The sequence below is a fragment of the Myxine glutinosa genome, chromosome 13, assembly GCF_964187855.1.
Source record: "Myxine glutinosa chromosome 13, kmMyxGlut1.1, whole genome shotgun sequence".
In the NCBI taxonomy this organism is placed as follows: Eukaryota; Metazoa; Chordata; class Myxini; order Myxiniformes; family Myxinidae; genus Myxine; species Myxine glutinosa.
Window position 1 is genome coordinate 39,405,199 of NC_136273.1, and position 19,542 is coordinate 39,424,740.

At 41.9% G+C, this 19,542-nt stretch overlaps 1 protein-coding gene across 2 annotated transcripts in view; it reads right to left on the bottom strand.

Annotated features, from left to right (window-relative positions):
* Positions 1-4,171: 4,171 nt before the first annotated feature.
* Positions 4,172-19,542, bottom strand: part of UCKL1 (uridine-cytidine kinase 1 like 1) — a 92,799-nt gene continuing 77,428 nt past the window's right edge. For both annotated transcript variants that reach the window (XM_068134287.2, XM_068134288.2), the window contains exons 13-15: positions 18,421-18,528; positions 6,339-6,495; positions 4,172-5,693 (exon numbers count right to left, since the gene is read on the bottom strand). In XM_068134287.2, coding sequence (XP_067990388.1) covers positions 5,575-5,693; positions 6,339-6,495; positions 18,421-18,528 — 384 coding nt within the window. In that variant the 3' untranslated portion in view covers positions 4,172-5,574. The remainder of the gene's footprint in view (positions 5,694-6,338; positions 6,496-18,420; positions 18,529-19,542) is intronic.

Sequence of the window (19,542 nt, forward strand, 5' to 3'; positions counted from 1 at the left end):
CAACAAAATCCAATGCAAAGCAGTGTATAATCAGCAGAGGCCTACAATCCTGATCTATTAGGCCCACCCAAAAACCAAGATGGCGGCCATATTACTTCATCTGGGTGCCATGGTGTTATCAAGTGATAAAGTCAAGTGATAAATGTGGGTGCGGTCTGGCAGCTGTCTGACCAATGGGTGCACATTACAAAAATAATGCACTCCCAACAAAAACAGCAACAACAACCACGTGGAGCTCTTGTCGACCTGCGACACATCGCAGATAAAAAGTTTGATGTAAAAATTTACTTCATTTAATGCATTGAAATGACAACACTTCATTGTGTTAATATGCTGTGCCAGCATCGATCAACAGTACCACTTGGTTAAGAAAAAAAAAAAAAAAAAAAATTACATAAACAAAGGGCAGCCTTACTTCAATACAAAACTTCAGATTCTCCTTTGGTTGTAGAATAATCCTCGATTTGAGGCCAACATGTAAATGTCCATTCGGAATAATAAAAACCTGTGCCTATAAATCAGACATTTTCACACAAGCATAAAAAGCTTTGCTAAGCTGACATATTCATCAGTTTGCCTCAATTTTAAATTAACATTTCTCAAATTTACCCACTGTACATGAGATGAATTGTACATACCAATAAAACATGGCCACATATGTAAAAGACAAATATAACACATTTCAGGAGTATTTGACTTCAATGCACAACTTGTTGAAAACTTTTTCTACTGCAGGACCCTCTCTCTAGTCTAGACATACAGTTCTGTACAAAGGTTTGGGTTATTTCCACTTTTGTGGTGATATTTCCCATTAAACATTTTGAGGAAGTTCGAAGCATGCAATATCGGTAGATAATAATTTAAAATTGCTGGGAAAGTTAATTGAATAAACTTAATTGAATAAAAAAGTTAATTTAATAAAGCTTTCGGAATTAAATAAACTTTCGAAAATAAATAAGGGAATTTAAACAGTTTTATTATATTATCATGTCCACTTACCACAAAGGAAATATTGTACATGCATGAAGCTCAGTTTGTGGATTTTTGTCCAGTAAATAATAACAAATTATTGAAGTAATCGGCACCAATTACATTCATGCAAATTACAAGAAACTGCAATAAAAGTTGCAAATTTGTGAATATGTGAAATTAGTTTTCATCAGCTTGCTTCCTTTGAAAGTCTATCAATGGGTTCAGAACGGCACGGAGTAAGCAACTTTCAACAAAACAGTGTGTGAAGATCCAAACTCTGAGAAGAAAGGGGGACTGAGATTTGCAAGGCAACACCTAGATTGAAAGACTGAACAATGGAATCTGGTACCCTGGTCTGATGAATTGAAGTTTGAACTTTTTAGATCGAAGATATGCCGGATCATATGCCGAAGACCTGCATAGCGTTACAAAACACATTGTTTGCAGCCGACTGTTAAACACGGGGAAGGCTTTGTGATTGTCCGGGGTTGTATCTCAGTCTTTGCTGCAGGAAAACTTGTTAAAATCAATGGGACGCTAAAAATGAGACGTGCAAGCAGATACTGCAGCACCAGGCAGTTCCAAGTGCAAATTATTTAAATCAGAGGAGGATTCATTTTCCAACAAGATAATGATCCAGTACACACTTCCACAATAGGAAAACAGTATTTGGAGAGCAATGTTGCAGCTGGTTTGCTCCACATGTTAGATTGGCTACCCCAGAGTACAGGCACGAGTCCCATAGAAAGGTGTATGTGTTTACGTGGAAACAAAGAGGAACACGAGGAGAAAAACTAACCTTACGGAACTGTGGAATGTACTACAGGATATTTGGCAAAAAATGCTTCATTCGTACATGGGAAGCTGAGGAAAAGTGTTGGCACTCAACAAGGCAAAGGGTGGCCATACAAAGTATTGACTGAAACTATAAAATGACACTGTTTTTATTTACTTAAGCAGTTTGATTGCTATGCATTTATAAAGGGTGACAATTTACAATATTAAGGACACATAAGACTGTTATCACTGATAAATGTACCCTAAAGTATTGTTATGAATTTGGTAGAGCAACATCTAGAGCTAGGTAGATCTGTATAGGTAGGTATTCGACTGTCGTGACAGGGACTCTACATGTAATAAGTTCTTGATGTTTAGGCGTTTGTCGGGATAAAGTGTATAATTGTGGATCTACCAGGAGATTCGTGTGATAAGTAGTGAGGGATTAAAGATAACGCCCCTGTGAGTCTCACCTAGTAGTCAAACCTTTGTCCATTATGGCACTGCAAACCACATAAACATTAGTTAGGTCCCTAGCGCAACATTAAATAATTCCTTTCCCTGACAATGACTTCGGAACAAACGGACAGGAAACCAGGCCAAAAACACCGCCACAATTGGCCGCCACCGTTTACACCTCCAAGGCCTACAAACCTCGCCTAGCACGTGTTATAACACAAGGACCACGGGGTCGGGGACGGGAGAGTGGAGTGATGCCGCAGGGGGCATGACCTGGGCGAGCCGGGAGGCTATTATTGGCTGAGGAGTGCGCCAATGTGACGTCATCGGCCAGAGAGATTATCGACGGTCGGACGCCATTTTCGGCAGTTGGCACTTGGTAGTTGGCACTTGGTAGTTGGCTGCCAGCACTCCCGCAGAGAGTCGAGTCGAGTGGAGTCCGAAGGAGTTCACGGCTTGAGAGGGCCCCGGTGCGATCGAGTTTGGAGAGTCCTTCCTGTCCCTGGTCAAGTGGAGTTCGTTTGCTTTGTGCAGCCCTGCGTTGGACCTTTGGAGCAAGGGAGCTGGTGGTGTGCCGTTGAACCGACGAGGCCTGGTGGTGCTCGGAGGCGGTCGGAGAAGGCCTGGTGGCGGCCGAGCGGGGCCGTGTTACAAGAAGACGACAGAGACAGATATGCCCGAGCTCCGTGTACACTGTACACGACGTGACGTGTTTCTTTTGTAATTCATAATCTCCCTCGTATCGTGTTTGATATCTGTTGTGTGTGGGATCCCAATTTAGGCTTCTTATTAGAGTTATTACCGGCGCGTGCTTTTTCACCGTCTTTACTTTTCATGAATAAATCCTTGTATTATTTTCTGTATATATCTGAACGCAGTTTCCTGTTTGATTTTAATAGGTAAGGCTGCGGAGCTTTGCTGTGTCTCGTCCCGCCATTCCGCGCCTTTAACTTTAAGTGTTTGATTTGGAATCCGCTATTGAGTTTTCGCCTCGGGAGTTAAAGCCTCGTCATCGGCAATCCGCAACTGTGGTGTTAATCGCGGTTGCGCGACAGTATCAATATCATTTGAATAACCCAAACTTCTGCGCAGTACTGTATAGCAAGCTTTTGATACAGTCTGGCATCCCACCTTGCTCTCCAAACTCTCTGCCTATGGCATCCAAGGCTAACTCCACTCTTGGGATAATGACTTCCTCCAATCTCGTAGCATCTCTCCCTGTCAAGGTTGAAGTGCTGCAAGGCAGTGGTCCAGACCTGATCGTATTCCTGATCTTCATCAACGATCTCTCTGACTCTTTGGAAAAGCCCCTTAATCTATTTGCTGATGACTCCACTCTCTGCCGCAACATCCCTCATAGACAGGCTGCAGTCTCCTCTCTCTCTTCAGACATTGATAAAATCACAAACTAGTCAAACACTTGGAATATGTCTTTCAATCCTGCCAAATCTCACTCTCTCACACCCAAACTCTTATCCAAGGTCTTCATCTGCAGGAAACATGGATTACTGTTCTCCCTCTGAGATGGCACCCCTGCATCACACCTTGCTCAGCTTTATGATCTGGAATCCAAGGCCTTCCAGATCATTGAAATCTCCAATGATGAATACGAGTCTACGGGCCTATCACTTTCCCATCACAGACAGGTCGGTTGTCATTCTCTCTTCCACCGCCTCCTTTCTGGTCTTGCTCCCTCAGCTTTCCAAGCTTTGCATCCCCCCCTCCAGGTTCCTACTGGGGCACACGGTCCAACACCAACCTCCTTCTGGTGAAATTTCTAAAATACAGAATCACTGCTCACCTCTACTCATTTGTTGCTCTTTTTCCCCATCTGTGGAACCAAGTTCCACAGTCTTTTCAATCTCATTCTTCCCTCCATGTCTTCAAGACAGTTGTTCACCATCATTCCTTTTTTACCCCATTAAACCACCGCACCCACCCCCAATATTTTTTCTTTAATTTTCGTTCTTACCCACATCCCCTGTTTGTCTGTCTCCATCTATTTTGCCCCTCTGTCTTACTGTTGGCGTTTCCTCTACCCCTATCTTAATGCTATTCCCTTTGTTCTGTTGTGTCTTGATCCGTTATGTGTTGTAGCCCTTCCACGAGCTTTGACTTTATATCTAAAAAAAACCATGGGGGTGTCTGTGCACTATCCTCCAGGTTCTGAGTGTTAAGTGAGAAAGCAACACCGACCATTTTAAAGATCTTTTGTACGACTTGGCCAAATTAAGAATACACCAGGCAACCTGCCAGACCCAGACTGGATGCTCCAATCACAATGCCAATGAGTCTGGTGTATTATGGTTGAGATCATGAACACTGATCCTCTTTGTCATTGATACATTTACAGATCTTGTCTGATGTGCATAAAGGCATGATGCAACTAGAACGTCACTCGGTAGAGAGCATACCTCCGCCAGACTGAACAGTTTACGTTTGTATCCCATTGATAGGCCCGATATGGATTCAGACTTGAACCAAACTCTAATCGCTTTGTTCTTGTCACCTACCAACACATCCACCGAGTTTTGTCAAAATCCGTCCACAACCTTTTGAAATATCATGCTATATATCGTTTTTGGCCCTATCACTCAATGGTGAAGAATCACTTACGGACTCAATCATTTACGAATCACTCAATACGGATCTGTATCCGGATATTCACCAAATTGAATCGATTCTTCCTCGTCACACACCCAAGCTGTCCACCAAATCAAGTCCACCTTTGGTGGCGGAGGTAGTAAAAAAAATGCTTGCTGGCAACTCAAATGCAACTGAGCTGAGCAGGATAATTTCGATGATGCGGTTCAACTACCAGTACATTAAATATGTAAAAAAGAATTCTGTTAAATATATGCTTGTATATAATTTTTGTTTTTCCTTTTACAATAACTTGCCTTTTATCGTCTGTACTCAAACTCAACCAACTATCCGACAAGCTGGTATTTATTTACGATAGACATTCACTTGGTGCAGTGGACGTTTCGTTTCGTTTTATCTACAGACTTTTTGGAATGCAGCGCTAAGTAAAATTGGAGAGCTACATTAGATAATTGATCTTAACACAGGTTATGACAGGATTAACCGGACAATAACTTTGTGTAGCCAGGTCTACAACAGTAACATTCACCAAATCTTCAAATTACAAGTAATGATATGTTTGTAACGTTACTTCCAGGGAGTGCTGAAAGTGCAAAAATACAACAACAAAACTTGTAAAAGCAAATAATAAAAATGCAAACATAGCTAATTGATTTTGGCTTCAGCCTCAGCTATTACAAATACGATTTAAAAAAAAGATATCTGGTAGAAGAGCTGGAACAAGAGGGAGCAAAAGTCATGCAGTGAGAGTCTCTTATGGATTCACGTGGTATCCCCACAACCGGAAGCAGGACGTTCGCACTCGCAGCTGTGTTCCTCTTCTTCCTCTGCGCTCCATTCGCCGTGACCATCCGTACCAAAGTAACGATCACCAAAATTACCTGCCAGATCAGCTCGATTGGGATCAACGAGGACACCGCCACACGCCAACAAAAACACCCCAATCTACAGGATAAGATATAGCTGTCTCAAAATCCTCAATATTTGCCAGTACAAATCTTGTTCACATATAGTTATATTCACATATAATTATTATATAATTAATTATAATTAAATTATTATTAAATAATTAATTCTAATCAAATTATTAAATAAAAACAAAATTATTAAATTATTATTAAATTATTCATTCTAATTAAATTGTTAAAATTATTAAATAAAAATTAAATTATTAAATTATTATTAAATAATGAATTAAATTCAAATTAGTAAAATTATTAAATTAAAATGAAATTATTAAATTATTATAAAATAATTAATTATAAGGAAATTATTAAAATTATCAAATTAAAAAAAAAAATTAATAATTAAAATTAGCTTATTAAAATTATTACATTTAAATTAAATTATTAAATTATTACTAAATCATTAATTAAAATTAAATTATAAAAATTATAAATAATTCACATATAATTATTTTGTTCACATATTGTTATATGTGAACAAAATAATATCATTTATCATAAAGGTCATATGCTAAGCTGATGGTGGAAAGTTCATCTCACAAGTCCAAGCAGAATGCTCACCAATGCCAGGAATGATGTGGAATTGGTCGTTGACGTCTTTATCGAGAGCAGTTGTTATGATTTTCACCTTGGGGAAGGCGTAAGCCACTGAATGGATTCCTACTTGAGCCATGAGGATGGACACCAAGAAAATTTTGTCCTCACAGACATCGTGATCCTGCACAGAATTCATTGTCATGCAAAACAGTAATAGTAAGGTGTCAGATAATATGATCTCGAATGCTAATTTTAATTGATAAGGAAACAAAAAGTAATGGCATCATTTTTTCAATTACTCGGAACAGCAGCTAAGCAATACAAGAAGAACTACAATGGAACTCAGAAGAGTGCATACCTCTGCCAGGTGAACAGTTTATGTTTTGTATCCACTGATAGGCCGGATCTAAATTTGGACCTGAACCAAAATCGATTTGTCCTTGTCACCCACCCAACCTGTCCACCAAATTTCTTCCGAATCCGTCCATACCTTTTTGAGCTATCCTGCTCACAAACAGACAAACAGACAGACAAACAAACAAACAGGGGTGAAAACACAATCGGTGGCAGAGGTAAAATGAAACCATCGCTTTCTTGCAAAAGACAAAACCACCTTTAGAGGCCATTTTTCCCCGCAAGCGGGGGTTGGCCTTTTTTCGGGGACCGTGGTTGTTGTTGTTTTTTGTTGGTCCCCTTTTTTGAAGCAATGTTTTACGGCCGGATGCCCTTCCTGCCGCCAACCCTTTTTGTCGCCTTTTTACGACAAACAGGGAATTACCAGCAAGCTGGTACTCAATTTGCCGACCTCGGAAGGATGACAGGCTGAGTCAACCCCCCTGGCGTTAATTCAGCGATCGACCGGGATTCGAACCCAGGATCCTAGGATCCTAAGCTGGCACCCTAGCCGCTACATCAACACCATGCTTCTTGCAAAAGACAGATAGATATAAATGACAGCACAAAGATGTTTAGTATCGACATTTCAAAATACAGGAAATTATTTAAGTTTCACAAATGCTTGCTTGAATGGGCCTTTCCCTCGATCAAAATATGAGATTATTTTACATGTGTGTGCGGAGAGCAGTTGCATGAACTAATGTTATTTGCATTAATTAATTAATTAATTATATCGCTTTATGATCCAGTTCAAATCATAATTACTTATTCCAATGTTTCATGCACCTATCATCCATACTAGTCATACTTGCATAGAGACTACAATGAGTAAACAACGATCCATTCACATTGTCATATTTAAGATAATCCAATAAGATTTTGTGGAGAAGGGCAGGGGAAAAAAAAGCAGGGATTCCCTCCCATCAATATACAGAATGTTTGCGTTGCAGGCCTTTAGAAATCCAAATAAAGGGATTATCAAGCTTCTGGATGGTACACATAACATTGTCCTTGTAAGTTATACAGGGTTGGTCACAAAGAATTGACACAATTTTAATTGTTTGTTAATTAAATCTAAAAATTTTAATGCAAGACGATATAATTTACATGATACAGAAAGGAAGTCGTAAGGTTTTGTTTGACTCAAACAAGTGTTTAAAATGCCCTCCTCACTGTTCTGCACACTTACGGTTACGGATGGAATAGTTTCCGAATACAGACTGAAGTGTTTCACATGAGACTATATGAATATAACCCTCGTTGCAGCATCTTTGAGTTCTCTGTGAAAACATTTTCTTTAACAAATCCTGACAGAACAAAATGTAAAGGTGAGAGATCAGAAGATCTTGGAGGCCAAGGAAATCCAGATCAGTGTGGAATTAATCTGACAGAAAAGTGATTATTGAGCCACTGCATGGACAAGCGAGCTGTATATTCAGTTGTTCCATCTTATTGAAACCAAGCAACAGGAACGTTTCTCATGTGACTCCAGAAAAATGTGTTGAACATATGTACGCAATGTTCCGCATTCACAGCCAGCACTTCCTCGGTATCCTCATCTTCAACAAAGTATGGACCGTAAATCCGATGACTACCAAGTGCACACCATAATCGTTATTTTTGGGGAGTGGAGAGGTGACTCGACAAAAGCGAACTGGTTTCTCTATGACCCAAAACTCACAATTCTGTTTATTTACCATTCAAGTAAACAGGACATTCATCACTCAAAATTGTGTCCTCCATGTATCCCACTGAATTGCACACAAAATTGATAACGTCGACACTCGTCATCTGAAGTTAACTGCTGTATCAATTGAATTTTGTCAGGAAAAGCCTTCAGATCAGATTTTACCACTCTAACGACTGTTTTGAGACATTCCAATTTCATGTGATTCCAGCCTCTGCCGTATCGTTTATCATCCTTTAGACCGGCAGGCAGCAGCCTCTTCTCTCTCTCCAGACCTGGATAAAATCAGGAGCTTGTCCAACACTGGGAATATGTCTTTCAACCCCAACAAATCCCACACACACACCCAGTCTCTCTGGAAGGACTCTCTCACAAATCCTCCCACATACTTCCGAAACAAAACATTTGACAACTATCAGAGACGCCTCTTCACAGTGGTTGTACCCCCCCCCCCCACCCCCCTCCAAACGCAAGTCGGTGGACAAATCTTCCCCATTCTTCCCTGCTGCCCCCATTCTTCCCTTCAGAAAGCAGATGGGAGGGTTGTCCAGTCGGTCTTTTCGGAGAGAGATAGTAAGTGTGTGAGATTTGTCAGGATTGAAAGACATGTTCCACTTGTTTGCCCAGTCTGTGATTTTGTCCAGGTCTGCAGAGAGTGAGGAGGCTGCAGACTGCCGATCTGAGGGATGAGGAATGGAGCGGCAGAGAGTGGAGTCATCAGCAAAGAGATAGAGAGGATTTTCAAGAGAGTCAGAGAGATCATTGATGAAGACCAGAAAAAGCACAGGGCCCAGAACACTGCCTTGGGGAACTCCAGCCTGAACAGGAAGAGGAGATGAGAGAAACCCATTCAGGGCCACACGTTGACTACGACGAGAGAGGAAGTCCGCCAGCCATGCGTGGAGATTTCTATGGATACCAAAGGAGGAGAGTTTGGTGAGCAGAGTGGGGTGCCAGACCGTATCGAAGGCACGTGATATGTCGAGGGAGACAGCTCTAATTTCCTGTTTGGCATTGAGGACCTCCATCCATTGTTGAGACAGCAGAAGCAGCATGTCCAGAGTAAAGTGACCTGGTCTGAAACCAAATTGATGATCAGAGATCAAGCCATTGGAGAAGAGGAAAGATTTCATATCTGAAGCAATGATGGATTCCATGACTTTGCTGATAATTGGGAGAAGGCTGATTGATCTGTCGTTGCTAGGATCTGTTTTTGCACCTTTTTTGTGCAAAGCGGTGATGTTGGCTAATTTCCAAGCAGATGGCAGTTGACCTTGAGCAAAAGAGAGGGTGAAGAGAACAGAGAGAGGGAGTGAAAGAGCGGAAGAACAGGATTTTAGGACCCGTGGGCTGATGTCGTCAGGTCCAGTTGCAGAATCAGAGTCGAGGGTTGACAGAAACTTTTCCACCTTGTCAGGAGGAAAGGACACGGAGTCCAGGAGCAGCTGGGTATGACTGGGTACAGTGGGTACAGAGAGGGATGGGTTTGGGACACAGGATTTGGAGGCAAACACAGAATTGAGGCATTCAGCTTTTTCACGTGCGGAGTCAGCTGTGTAGCCGTTTGAGGTAAGGGAGGGGATGGAGGGGGAACAAACACCAGAAACAAATTTGACCAGATGCCACCAGGATTTGGAAGAGGGAGACAGATAAGAGAGTTCGGTCTTGAGAACGGAGAGATATTGTTTCCTGGCTCTCCTGAGGGTGGACACACACTTGTTTCGGGCTTTGTGAAAGGAAATGAGATTTCCTTCCATTGGATTTGCTTTCCAGGAGACGAAGGCAAGTTGTTTCTGGGCAACAGCCTCACCACAAGATTCCGTGTACCATGGACGGGAGGAAGGGTATGACAACTGGAGACGAGATGGGATAAATCTGTGCATGAGAGAGAGCAATTTACTTTGGAAGAATTCCCAGGATGAGTTGATGTCAGAGGTGGTAGAGATGGGAGACCAGTCCAGATGATTGATGGCTGCTTGAAGACCGTGCCAGTTGGCCTGAGTGAAATGCCAGACTCGTCGACGCTAGGCAGGCTCCCTGAGAATGGTCAGAGAGATGTCCACTTTAACAAACACATGATCAGATGAGCCGATCGGAGCAGAAGAAGAGCAGCAGACATTTTCAGGGAAGTTAGTCATAACCAAGTCCAGAAGAGAAGATGCTCCGTTGACTGAGATCCGGGTCGGGAAATTGACAGATTGTGTCAGTTCCAGTGAGTCGCAGAAGTCCTTTGCTGAGGAGCCATGGCTGGTGAGAGAGGTACCCACACCCAGCCAACTGGCATGGTGACAATTGAAATCACCACATATGAGGAAGAGAGAGTTGGGATGAGTAGACAGAAGTTGGTCCATATTATCAGACAGCAAGATGTAGATTGAGTCATCACTGTTTGGTGGACGGTACAACACACATATGAACAAGAGGTGGGAGCGAAGGGGAAGCCGTAGCCAGAGGTATTCCTGGGGGTGAGGTGGAGAGAGTGCATTGCAGGGCGAGTGAGGAAGAGAGTTTTTGATAAAGATAGCAACCCCACCTCCAGGACGAGGCTCAGGTCTATCATACCGGAGGAGGGAGTAACCCGAGAGAGATACTAAGGAATCAGAGACATCATGAAGGAGGAAAGTTTCTGTTAAGCAGATCACGTCTGGTTTGACAGAAGCAACTTGTATGGAGAGATCAGTTGAGTTTGAACGAAGGGCCCGGATGTTTGAGGTCCATACCGTTAATGAAGAGGAAGGGGGAGCATCGGATACAGAACAGGGGGGAGGAGGGGTAGGGAGAGCTGTTGAAGGTGTGTCAGAGATTTCAGAATAGCTCGGAGAAAGGGAAGGATGGGGCGGACAAAAGGTTTGATGGTGATTGGGTGAGGCACAATGAGGTGTTATTTGAGGCGGGGGAAGAGCGAGGCAGAAGCTTGGGGGAGATGGAGGTGAGAGTTAGAAGCGGGAAGAAGCGGGGAGGACGCCTTGAGGAGGGGGAGTAAGAGGGGGGAAATTGAGAAGAAATGAGGGTGGGGAGATTTGAAGGGGAGGGGCGAGGGGGGAGTTTAGGAGGGAAGGAACAAGGGGAGGGATTTGAAAGGGATGGGATATGGGAGAGATTTGGAGGGGAGGGGTGAGGGGGGAGTCTAGGAGGGGAGGGGTGAGGGGGGAGTCTAGGAGGGGAGGGGCGAGGGGGCGTCTTGGAGGGGAGGGGTGTGGGGGGAGTTTAGGAGAGAAGAGGCAAGGGGGGAGATTTGAAAGGGATGGGTGATGGGGAGGATTAGGAGGGGAGTGGCAAGGGGGAAGATTTGGATGGGAGGGGTTATGGGGAAGATTTGGAAGGGAGGGGTGAGATTGGATTTTAGAAAGTGTACGATTAATGGGAAACAAACATTTATTGCAAAATGAGTTTCTTGTGATCTTCGAGTCAAAAATACGTTTAAGGACGCTGGAGGGAGGATGGAGTGCAGGAGAGTTTAGGGAATGTAGAAAAGAGACACTGAAAGAGATGGAATTTTTTTTGGGGATGAATAGATTTGGTGAGCAAGTCGAAAGCAGCCTTTTAAAGAAGAAGAAGGAAAAGGTGTTATAATATACGACGGAATACAGAACTTGAGGGGAAAGTGTAAACATTTTAAGGTTAATAACAGTGAAAACTATCTGGGGAAATGGGGGAGAAACACGTGGTCAAAGAACGAACGAACGAATAAGAAGGAATAAACGAATAAGAACAAAGAATAAGAACAGAGAAGGAAATGTTTTTTTTTGTTGTTGATTTTAAACAAGGAAGTAGGCTATGGGGTGAAAAGACTGGGAAAAGCAGAGAACGAAAGTTATTGGAGCACAAAACGACGGACCGCTGAGAGGAAAACAAAGCCTCAAGGTTGGACACTGTACAAGGCCTCAAAAGACGACACGAATTAACACGATTTTCTATACAAGTATGAAAGATTTGCACCGAAAATCTTCCTCGGGACACACGATACGTACAACACCATAAAATAAATACAGTTATAACGAAAATACAAATGGGAACAATTACTTAACTTCGATTTCGATGGAGAGCGTAGACAGCTGCGAATAAACTAAACCTCGCCGGCAAGACCGGAAGCGGTTGTCCAACGAGACGGAGAGGAGGATATATGGAAATGCTGTTGAATACAGAGAATGAATGGGATGGCAACATAGAGAGTAACCCAGTTTTAGGACCGGCAGAGAAGATAACTGAGAAGGAAGTTGAGGAAGCGATAAAAGCAATGAAGAGTAGAAAAGCGGGAGGGCCGACGGGAGTTGTGGGAGATATGTTGAAGGCAGCAGGAAGTTGGGGTGTGAAGAGAATGACAGAGATCTGTAATCTGGTGGTGAAAGAAGGCCGCATTCCAGTGGTTTGGGAACTGAGTACCCTCGTCCCTCTATACAAGGGGAAAGGTGACCCTCTGGAGTGTGGCTCGTACCGAGCGATAAAGTTATTGGAGCATGGAATGAAGGTATTGGAAAGGGTGTTGGAGAGTAGGATAAGGAAGAAGGTGAAGATCGACGAAATGCAGTTTGGATTTATGCCAGGAAGAGGAACGACAGACGTGCTCTTTATTGTGAGGCAGTTGCAGGAGAAGTACATGGAGAAGAGGAAGAAGTTGTTTCTTGGGTTTGTTGATCTGGAGAAAGCATTCGATAGGGTTCCACGCGAAGTATTGAAATGGGCATTGAGGAAGTTAGGAGTGGAGGAATGGTTGATCAGACTAGTGATGGCAATGTACAAAAGAGCGCGCACAGCTGTAAGGACGAAGGACGGGAACAGTGGTGAGTTTGAGGTGAAGGTGGGAGTGCATCAGGGGTCGGTACTAAGTCCACTACTATTTGTAGCTGTGATGGAGGTGCTGGCTCAGAACGTAAAGGAGGGTTTACCGTGGGAGTTGTTGAATGCAGATTATCTGGTGTTGATTGCGGAAAGTATGGATGGACTGAAGGAAAAGATGAACAAGTGGAAGGAATGTATGGAGACAAAAGGTCTGAAAGTGAATATAGGAAAGACGAAGGTGATGTAAAGTGGTAAAGCATGTGGTGAGGTGGAAAGAACTGGGAAGTGGCCATGTGCTGTGTGCAGGAAGGGTGTCGGAGTGAACTCCATTCAATGTACAATGTGCGCTGAGTGGGTTCATCAAAAATGTAGTGGTCTGAGAGGGTCATTAACCAGTGTGGCAGCTACATTCAAATGTAAGGTGTGCACAGAGGGAGCTGCAGATGGAGGAAATGTTGAGTTGGATCTTGGAGACGGCGTGAAGCTGGAAGGTGTGAAAACATTTTTCTACCTCGGAGACATGCTGAATGGAGAAGGTGGATCAGACACGGCAACGGTTGCAAGAGTGAGATGTGCATGGAAGAAGTTTCAGGAACTGAGTGGTGTGCTGATGAGGAGGGGAGTGTCGTTGAAGCTGAAGGGAAAGGTGTATTCTGCATGTGTGAGAAGTGTTATGATTTATGGGAGCGAGACATGGGTAATGAACGTAGAGCAGCAACGAAGGCTGGAAAGGGTGGAAATGCGAATGGTTCGGTGGATGTGCGGAGTATCGTTTAGAGAGAGGAAGACAAATGATGAATTGCGAAAGATGATGGGAATAGAGCCTGTGATTGATGCTGTGAAGAGGAACATGTTGAGATGGCTTGGTCATGTGTTGAGGAAGGATGAAAGTGACTGGTTAAGAAGAGTGATGGAAATGAATGTAGAAGGAAGTGGAGGATGGGGAAGACTGAGAAAGACTTGGCTAAAGATGGTGGAAGAAGAAATGCGGGCAAGGGGGTTAACAAGGAGAGATGCAGAAAATAGGGCAAAATGGAGAAGATTGTCATGGGGACCGCAAGGCTAACCCCCACTCTTGCAGGGAAAATGGCCTTAAAATGCATGTTGTTGTTGTTGTTGTTGTTGTTGTTGTTGTTGTTGGTGTGGAAGAACTTGACTGGCCTGCACAGAGCCCTGACCTCAACCCCATCGAACACTTTTGGGATGAATTGGAACGCCGACTGCGAGCCAGGCCTAATCACCCAACATCAGCACCCAACATCAGTGCCCGACCTCACTCATGCTCTTGTGGCTGAATGGAAGCAAATCCTCACAGCAATGTTCCAGCATCTTGTGGAAAGCCTTCCCAGAAGAGTGCAGGCTGTTATAGCAGCAAAGGGAGGGGGGGGGCGGGGGAGGGGGGGGGAGACCAACTCCATATTAATGCCCATGATTTTGGAATGAGATGTTCAACGAACACATATGGGTGTGATGTTCGGGTGTCCACATACTTTTGGCCATGTAGTGTATATACAGAGACATGGGCTTGTTTAAACTGAGTATAATGACCTGACTGAATTTGAGTTGCTATATTATCATGTTTACACCAATCATAATACAAACATTTCTTTTGTACAAATTTATTTGTAATATTGGTAATATTATTTATTTGTAATTTTGGTGATATTATTTATTTGTAATATTGGTGATATTATTTATTTGTAATTCATTTGTAATATTGGTGATATTATTTATTTGTAATATATTTGTAATATTGGTGATATTATTTATTTGTAATTTATTTGTACTATTGGTAAGAGTATTTATTTGTAATTTGTTTGTAATTAAAAAAAGGTCCAAGTGGTGTGAAGCTCTAAAAGTCTAAATGGTCAAATGTCCAAGCTGTCTAATCGGTCTGAAGGGTGTAAGCTGTAAGGGGTCTAAATGGTGTTAAGGTCTAAGGGGTCAAAAGGGACTTAGGGATGTAAAGGCTTAAAGGGTATACAAGGTTGGAAGAGTGAAGGGATCTCTCGGTGTCTAAAGTATTGAAAGGGTTTTAAAGGTAAAAGTGCTCTTCAGGATCTTGGGGTTTAATGTGTCTAAAGGGTCTGATGTGTCTTACCTGGTCTTCAGGGTCTTTTTGGGTCTTCTGGGTCTTTAAGGGTCTTCAGTGCATTTTGGGTCTTCGGGATCTTTTGGGTAGTTTGGGTCTTCAGGGTATTTTGGGACTTTTGGGTATTTTGGAACTTTTGCGTCTTCGGGGTATTATTTTCAAGTGGTGTAAAGCTCTAACGAAACGTATATTCCAACAATCCGTAATTAATATACATACACTAGCTTCGTTACAGAGGAACGGGCTTATTTTAGGTGAGGATAATGAATGTACCTGAGTTGCTGTGTTGTCATGATTTACACCAATCATAATACAAACAATTATTTTGCACAAATGTATTTGTTGTGTTTGTGATATTACATTTTTATAGGCAATTTAGGTTGAAGATTTAGGTTGAATGTTGTTTTTTCAAGAAAGAACCCCTCTGTACATACATAGGGGAGGGGGAGGTGCAGACTGGAAATTTGGGACGATTACACCTCACCACCACGTAATTTAAAACACCTCAACAACAACAACAACCTCACCAAGTAATTTAAAACACCTCACAGCCATAAAACAAGTAATAAAAACACCTCACAGCCATAAAACAAGTAATAAAAACACCTCACAGCCATAAAACAAGTAATAAAAACACCTCACAGCCACAAAATTAAAAACACCTCACCACCACGTCATTTAAAAACACCTCACCACCAAGTAATTCAAAACACACCACCACGTAATTCAAAACACCTCATCACCAACTAATTCAAAACACCTCACCACCACGTAATTATAAATACCTCACCACCAAGTAATTTAAAACACCTCACAGCCATAAAACAAGTAATAAAAACACCTCACCACCAAGTAATTTAAAACACCTCACAGCCATAAAACAAGTAATAAAAACACCTCACCAACAAGTAATTTAAAACACCTCACAGCCATAAAACAAGTAATAAAAACATCACAGCCATAAAACACGTAATAAAAACACCTCACCAACAAGTAATTTAAAACACATCACAGCCATAAAACACGTAATAAAAACACCTCACCACCAAGTAATTTAAAACACCTCACAGCCATAAAACAAGTAATAAAAACACCTCACAGCCATAAAACAAGTAATAAAAACACCTCACAGCCATAAAACAAGTAATAAAAACACATCACAGCCATAAAACACGTAATAAAAACACCTCACCAACAAGTAATTTAAAACACATCACAGCCATAAAACACGTAATAAAAACACCTCACCACCAAGTAATTTAAAACACCTCACAGCCATAAAACAAGTAATAAAAACACCTCACAGCCATAAAACACGTAATAAAAACACCTCACAGCCACAAAATTAAAAACACCTCACCACCACGTCATTTAAAAACACCTCACCACCAAGTAATTCAAAACACACCACCACGTAATTCAAAACACCTCATCACCAACTAATTCAAAACACCTCACCACCACGTAATTATAAATACCTCACCACCACGTAATTATAAATACCTCACCACCAAGTAATTTAAAACACCTCACAGCCATAAAACAAGTAATAAAAACACCTCACCAACAAGTAATTTAAAACACCTCACAGCCATAAAACAAGTAATAAAAACACATCACAGCCATAAAACACGTAATAAAAACACCTCACCACCAAGTAATTTAAAACACCTCACAGCCATAAAACAAGTAATAAAAACACCTCACAGCCATAAAACACGTAATAAAAACACCTCACAGCCACGTAATTATAAACACCTCACCACCACGTCATTTAAAAACACCTCACCACCAAATAATTCAAAAACACACCACCACGTAATTCAAAACACCTCATCACCAACTAATTCAAAACACCTCACCACCACATAATTAAAAACACCTCACCACCACGTAATTATAAATACCTCACCACCACGTAATTAAAAACACCTCACCACCATGTGATTTAAAAACACACCACCACGTCATTTAAAAACACCTCACCACCACATAATTCAAAATACCTCACGTGATTCAAAACATCTCACCACCACGTAATTCAAAACACCTCACCACCATGTGATTTAAAAACACTTCACCACCACGTCATTTAAAAACACCTCACCACCACATAATTCAAAATACCTCACCACCACGTGATTCAAAACCACCACGTTATTAAAAACACTTCACAACCACGGAAACAAAAGTTTGAGGGAGTCGTTAAGTGACAACACAGACACTGCCCAGATGTGTATAGATAAATGACTGTACCATTTAATGATAAGTTGCTGTTTTGTCATGGTTTAAACCAATCATAATTCAAACAATTATTTTCCACAAATGTATTTGTAATATACGTGATATCACATTTTATAAACAATTGAAGTTGAAAAAAAAAATTTGGAAAATGTTTCAAAAAAAATACCCTTAGGACATACCGACGGGAGAGATATGTGCATACCAGAAGTTTGGTACGATTTCACAAAAGTTTGAGGGAGTAGTTCAGTGACAACACAAGACAGACGCTGCACAGATATATATATATATATATATATAATTAATAGACAGGATGCAACCGGCGTTCAAACAGTACGTAATTAATAGACACAATCACAACTTCATGGCTTTACTGGGGTCTTCTGGGTCTTTTGTGTATTTGGGGTCTTCTAGTTATTTTGAATCCTTTGGGTCTTTTGAGTCTTTAAGGGTTTTCGGAGTTTTCAGGGTCTTTTGGGTCTTTGTGGTCTTTCGGGGTCTTGGTGGTCTTAAGGGTCTTGGGGGACCTAAAGGGTTTTCAAAGGTCTAAAGGATCTCAGCAGTCTTAAGAGTCGAAAGGTATTCTAACTATATGTCATTAACAGATGTACATAATTATACATAATTAATAGACAGGAAGCAACCGGCGTTCAAACAGTGCGGTATTAATAGACACATCCACTTCCCGGAAGGACAGACAGACGGCTTCACAGACCGTGTTTTTCGATTATTTATATATATATAGTGAGCTGCTCAACCGCACCTCAGTAAATGATGCAACTAGCGGAATTAGCTCTGCCTTCCATGTCCAAACGTTTCCCCTTTCAGAGGAGCATGTTCCCTCTGTTGTTGAGGGCAACACATTTAAGTGACCCTTCCTCCCGAAATGGTTTCATTGGCGATTCCCTCACCAAGAGCACACGTACGGCCATCATGGCGGCTGCTCCAGTCGACACGGTGCTGTCCATCAGAATCACGTGGTCTTCGTGAATTTCACGTGGCAGCCGCAAATAATGTAGCTGTCACGCAAACATACAGCAATCATATCAACATGGCAAATGGTCAGCAAGTCACAAAAGCCTGACATCTCAAAAGGAAATGGAAAAAAATTGGCAATCATCTTTTATCGTTGACAATAACTCAGGTTGGCTTAAGCCAAGTGTTACACAAACAAAGTGGAAAATCCAACCTGCACGCACCCCAGCTCCTACAGTGCATTCAGAAAGTATTCAGACCCCTTCACTTTTTTACATTTTGTTATGTTGCAGCCTTATGCTGAAATCGTTTAAATTCATTTTTCCCTCATCAATATACACTCAATACCCCATAACGACAAAGAGAAAACAGGATTTTAGAAGTTTTGCAGATTTATTAAAAAGAAAAAACTAAATATCACATTTACATAAGTATTCATACCCTTTGCTATGACACTTGAAATTTAGCTCACGTGCCTCCCATTTCTCTTGATCTTTGAGATGTTTATACACCTTGATTGGAGTCCACCTGTGGTAAATTCAATTGATTGGACATGATTTGGAAAGGCACGCACCTGTCTATATAAGGTCTCACAGCTGACAATGCATATCAGAGCAAAAACCAAGCCATGAGGTCGAAGGAACTGCCTGCAGAGCTCAGAGACAGGATTGTGTCGAGGCACAGATCTGGGGAAGCATACAAAAAAATTTCTGCTGCATTGAAGGTTTTCAAGAGCACAGTGGCCTCCATAATTCTTAAATGGAAGAAGTTTGGAACAACCAGGACTCTTCCTAGAGCTGGCCACCCGGCCAAACTGAGCAATCGGGGGAGAAGGGCCTTGGTAATTGAGGTGATCAAGAACCCGATGGTCACTCTGGCTGAGCTCCAGAGATCCTGTGTGGAAATGGGAGAAATTTCCAGAAGGACAAACATCACTGCAACAGTCCACCTATCTCGGCTTTATGGCAAAGTGGCCAGACGGAAGCCTCTCCTCAGTGAAAGACACATGAAAGCCGCTTGGAGTTTGCAAAAAAGCACCTGAAGGACTCTCAGACTGT